The sequence below is a fragment of the Lampetra fluviatilis genome, chromosome 67, assembly GCF_964198595.1.
Source record: "Lampetra fluviatilis chromosome 67, kcLamFluv1.1, whole genome shotgun sequence".
Taxonomy (NCBI): domain Eukaryota; kingdom Metazoa; phylum Chordata; class Hyperoartia; order Petromyzontiformes; family Petromyzontidae; genus Lampetra; species Lampetra fluviatilis.
In genome coordinates this window covers 2157359-2162358 of record NC_136341.1, presented here as the reverse complement: position 1 = coordinate 2162358, position 5000 = coordinate 2157359, and the positions used below count along the sequence as shown (strand labels likewise).

The following is a 5000-nucleotide window of genomic DNA, read 5'->3' as shown; positions in this document are numbered from 1 at the left end:
GTCTCTCTCCGTGTCTCTCTCCACATCTCTCCCCGTGTCTCTCTCCCCGTGTCTCTCTCTCCCCGTGTCTCTCTCTCCCCGTGTCTCTCTCTCCCCGTGTCTCTCTCTCCCCGTGTCTCTCTCTCCCCGTGTCTCTCTCTCCCCGTGTCTCTCTCCCCGTGTCTCTCTCTCCCCGTGTCTCTCTCTCCACGTGTCTCTCTCTCCCCGTGTCTCTCTCCCCGTGTCTCTCTCCCCGTGTCTCTCTCCCCGTGTCTCTCTCCCCGTGTCTCTCTCTCCCCGTGTCTCTCTCCCCGTGTCTCTCTCCACGTCTCTCCCCGTGTATCTCTCCGTGTCTCTCTCCATTCCCCCGCCTCCCCGTGTCTCTCTCCCCGTGTCTCTCTCTCCCCGTCTCCCCGTGTCTCTCTCTCCCCGTCTCCCCGTGTCTCTCTCCCCGTGTCTCTCTCCCCGTGTCTCTCTCCCCGTGTCTCTCTCCGTGTCTCTCTCCCCGTGTCTCTCCCCGTGTCTCTCTCTCCCCGTGTCTCTCTCTCCCCGTGTCTCTCTCTCCCCGTGTCTCTCTCCCCGTGTCTCTCTCCCCGTGTCTCTCTCCCCGTGTCTCTCTCCCCGTGTCTCTCTCCCCGTGTCTCTCTCTCCCCGTCTCCCCGTGTCTCTCTCTCCCCGTCTCCCCGTGTCTCTCTCCCCGTGTCTCTCTCCCCGTGTCTCTCTCCCCGTGTCTCTCTCTCCCCGTGTCTCTCTCTCCCCGTGTCTCTCTCTCCGTGTCTCTCTCCATTCCCCCGTCTCCCCGTGTCTCTCTCCCCGTGTCTCTCTCCCCGTGTCTCTCTCTCCCCGTGTCTCTCTCTCCCCGTGTCTCTCTCTCCCCGTGTCTCTCTCTCCCCGTGTCTCTCTCTCCCCGTGTCTCTCTCTCCCCGTGTGTCTCTCTCCCCGTGTCTCTCTCTCCCCGTGTCTCTCTCTCCCCGTGTCTCTCTCTCCCCGTGTCTCTCTCCCCGTGTCTCTCTCCCCGTGTCTCTCCCCGTCTCCCCGTGTCTCTCTCCACGTCTCTCCCCGTATCTCTCTCCCCGTGTCTCTCTCTCCCCGTGTCTCTCTCTCCCCGTGTCTCTCTCTCCCCGTGTCTCTCTCCCCGTGTCTCTCTCCCCGTGTCTCTCTCCCCGTGTCTCTCCCCGTCTCCCCGTGTCTCACTCCCCCCGTGTCTCCCCGTGTCTCACCGTGTGTCTCTCTCTCCCCGTGTCTCTCTCTCCCCGTGTCTCTCTCCCCCCGTGTCTCCCCGTATCTCACCGTGTGTCTCTCTCTCCCCGTGTCTCTCTCCCCGTGTCTCTCTCCCCGTGTCTCTCTCCTCGTGTCTGTCTCCCCATCTCTCTCTCCCCGTGTCTCTCCCCGTCTCCCCGTGTCTCACTCTCCCCGTGTCTCTCTCCCCCCGTGTCTCCCCGTGTCTCACCGTGTGTCTCTCTCCCCCCGTGTCTCCCCGTATCTCACCGTGTGTCTCTCTCTCCCCGTGTCTCTCTCCCCGTGTCTCTCTCCCCGTGTCTCTCTCCCCGTGTCTGTCTCCCCATCTTTCTCTCCCCGTGTCTCTCCCCGTCTCCCCGTGTCTCATTCTCCCCGTGTCTCTCTCCCCCCGTGTCTCCCCGTGTTTCACCGTGTGTCTCTCTCTCCCCGTGTCTCTCTTCCCGTGTCTCTCTCCCCGTGTCTCTCTCCCCGTGTCTCTCTCTCCCCGTGTCTCTCTCTCCCCATCTCCCCGTGTGTCTCTCTCACCGTCTCTCACTCTCCCCGTGTCTCTCACTCTCCCCGTGTCTCTCTCCATTTCTCCGTCTCCCCGTGTCTCTCTCCACCTGTGTCTCCACTCTCCCCATCTCTCTCTCCCCGTGTCTCTCTCACCGTGTCTCTCTCTCACCGTGTCTCTCTCTCTGCCCGCGTCTCCCAGACACGACGCGCCCCAAGCGAGACTACGAGGTGGACACGCGCGACTACCACTTTGTGGCGACGCGCGAGCAGATGGAGCGCGACATCCAGGAGCACAAGTTCATCGAGGCGGGGCAGTACAACGGGCACCTGTACGGCACCAGCGTGCAGAGCGTGCACAACGTCGCCGAGAAGGTGCCGGGCCAATTCGGCACCACCACAGTCATCACCACAACCACAGCCACCGCCACCGCCACCACCACTGCCATCGTCATCACCACAGCGATCGTCACCACCACCACCACAACCACAGTCATCACCATCATCACACTCGCCACCACAGCCATCGTCACCACCACCGCCATCGTCACCACCACCACCACAGTCATCACCACCACCACCACAACCATCGTCACCACCACCACCACAACCATCGTCACCACCACCACCACCACCACAACCATCGTCACCACCATCACAGCCATCGTCACCACCACCACAGCCATCGTCACCACCACAACCATCTCAGTCATCGTCACCACCATAGCCATCATCACTACCACCACCACAACCATCACCACAGCCATCGTCACCACCACCGTCACCACCACCGCCATCACCACCACCACCACACTCAGCAGGCATCGTCGGGGTCGGGATCGAACCCACGACCTCCTGTAGACCAGGCGAGGTAGTCAACATCTCCTAGCCACCGTGATGATGATGAGAGAGACACAGACCTCCTGCGTACCATGCGAGGTAGTCAACATCTCCTAGCCACCGTGATGATGATGAGAGAGAGACGCAGACCTCCTGTAGACCAGGCGAGGTAGTCAACATCTCCTAGCCACCGTGATGATGATGAGAGAGACACAGACCTCCTGTAGACCAGGCGAGGTAGTCAACATCTCCTAGCCACCGTGATGATGATGATGAGAGAGACGCAGACCTCCTGTAGACCAGGCGAGGTAGTCAACATCTCCTAGCCACCGTGATGATGATGAGAGAGACACAGACCTCCTGCGTACCATGCGAGGTAGTCAACATCTCCTAGCCACCGTGATGATGATGATGAGAGAGACACAGACTCCACGTATACAGCAGCAGCAGGCATCGTCAGGGTCGGGATCGAACCTACGACCTCCTGTAGACCAGGCGAGGTAGTCAACATCTCCTAGCCACCGTGATGATGATGATGAGAGAGACGCAGACCTCCTGTAGACCAGGCGAGGTAGTCAACATCTCCTCGCGACCCCGGCGTGCAGGGCAAGCACTGCATCCTGGACGTGTCGGGCAACGCCATCAAGCGTCTGCAGATCGCACAGCTCTACCCGGTCGCCATCTTCATCAAGCCCATGAGCACGGAGAACATCCTGTGAGCACGCTCGCACGACAAAGACAAAGACAAAGGTCCCCCGTGTAGCCTGTAACAGACTGTAGGGGCAAGTGCTGTTAGCGAGTAGCACCTATGAAGGCCGGAACGGCACACGAGGGGGTGGGTGGCCAGCACCACGCCCGGCCGCCTTTGTCTCCCCGGTGGCGATGTTTACTACACACCGCTGCACCAGGTACTCGTTTGAGGCTGAGTCGATCTAGGGGAGTCACGTAGGTAAAAAAATGTAAATTATTTTATTTTACTTTTATTAATTTAAATTTTTTTAACTACGTGACTTTACCGAAAACAAGTATAACCTGTAAAAACAAAGTTTTTCACTATAAATCCTTTATATGCGTGGCGGCTAGAGTCCTCTCGTCCTCTGGCTTGAGATGGCTGCCACCTATGGGTCAGATGATTGCATTGCACCATTAAGCAATTGGCAATTAAATATAATATTTTTGTCCTAAAAAGTGTAACATTTTGGAAAATATTTTCACGAACATAAATTGTCACGCATAACGAGTCTGTGTGCAAAATGTCAGCTCGATTGGATCACGGGAAGTGGGTTAAAAAACGACCGAAAGATTTGCACGGTCGTAAGCAAGCAAGCAAGCAAGCGAACTTAATATAAAGGATTTTAAAAACAAGAATATGGATCTAGGGGAGGCCCAGGACCGGTTTAGAGAATCGTCACCGGTGGTGTTGGCCGTGAGCGGGAATCGAACTCGGGTCGCCGGGTTCGTAGCGCAGCGTAGCGCTAACCACTACACCACACGCCACGCACGCCACACACGCCACACACACCACACACACCACACACACACGCCACACACACCACACACACCACACACACACGCCACACACACCACACACGCCACACACACCACGCACGCCACACACACCACACACACCACACACGCCACACACACCACACACACCACACACACCACACACGCCACGCACTCCACACACGCCACACACACCACACACACCACACACACCACACACGCCACACACACCACACACACCACACACGCCACACACGCCACACACACCACACACGCCACACACACCACACACGCCACACACACCACACACACCACACACGCCACACACTCCACACACGCCACACACACCACACACACCACGCACGCCACACACACCACACACGCCACACACGCCACACACACCACACACGCCACGCACTCCACACACGCCACACACACCACACACGCCACGCACTCCACACACGCCACACACACCACACACACCACACACACCACACACACCACACACGCCACACACTCCACACACGCCACACACACCACACACACCACACACACCACACACGCCACACACACCACACACACCACACACACCACACACGCCACACACTCCACACACTCCACACACGCCACACACACCACACACGCCACACACACCACACACACCACACACACCACACACGCCACGCACTCCACACACTCCACACACGCCACACACACCACACACACCACACACACCACACACGCCACACACACCACGCACACCACGCACACCACGCACGCCACGCACGCCACACACGCCACACACGCCACACACGCCACACACGCCACACACGCCACACACGCCACACACGCCACACACGCCACACACACCACACACGCCACACACGCCACACACGCCACACACACCACACACACACACGCCACACACGCCACACACGCCACAC

At 58.8% G+C, this 5000-nt stretch overlaps 1 protein-coding gene across 7 annotated transcripts in view; it reads left to right on the top strand.

Moving 5' to 3' along the window:
- LOC144952365 (disks large homolog 1-like) overlaps positions 1-5000 on the top strand; it is a 209621-nt gene that overhangs the window by 197978 nt on the left and 6643 nt on the right. For all 7 annotated transcript variants that reach the window (XM_078882753.1, XM_078882750.1, XM_078882749.1 and 4 more), the window contains 2 exons: positions 1913-2085; positions 3156-3265. In XM_078882753.1, coding sequence (XP_078738879.1) covers positions 1913-2085; positions 3156-3265 — 283 coding nt within the window. The remainder of the gene's footprint in view (positions 1-1912; positions 2086-3155; positions 3266-5000) is intronic.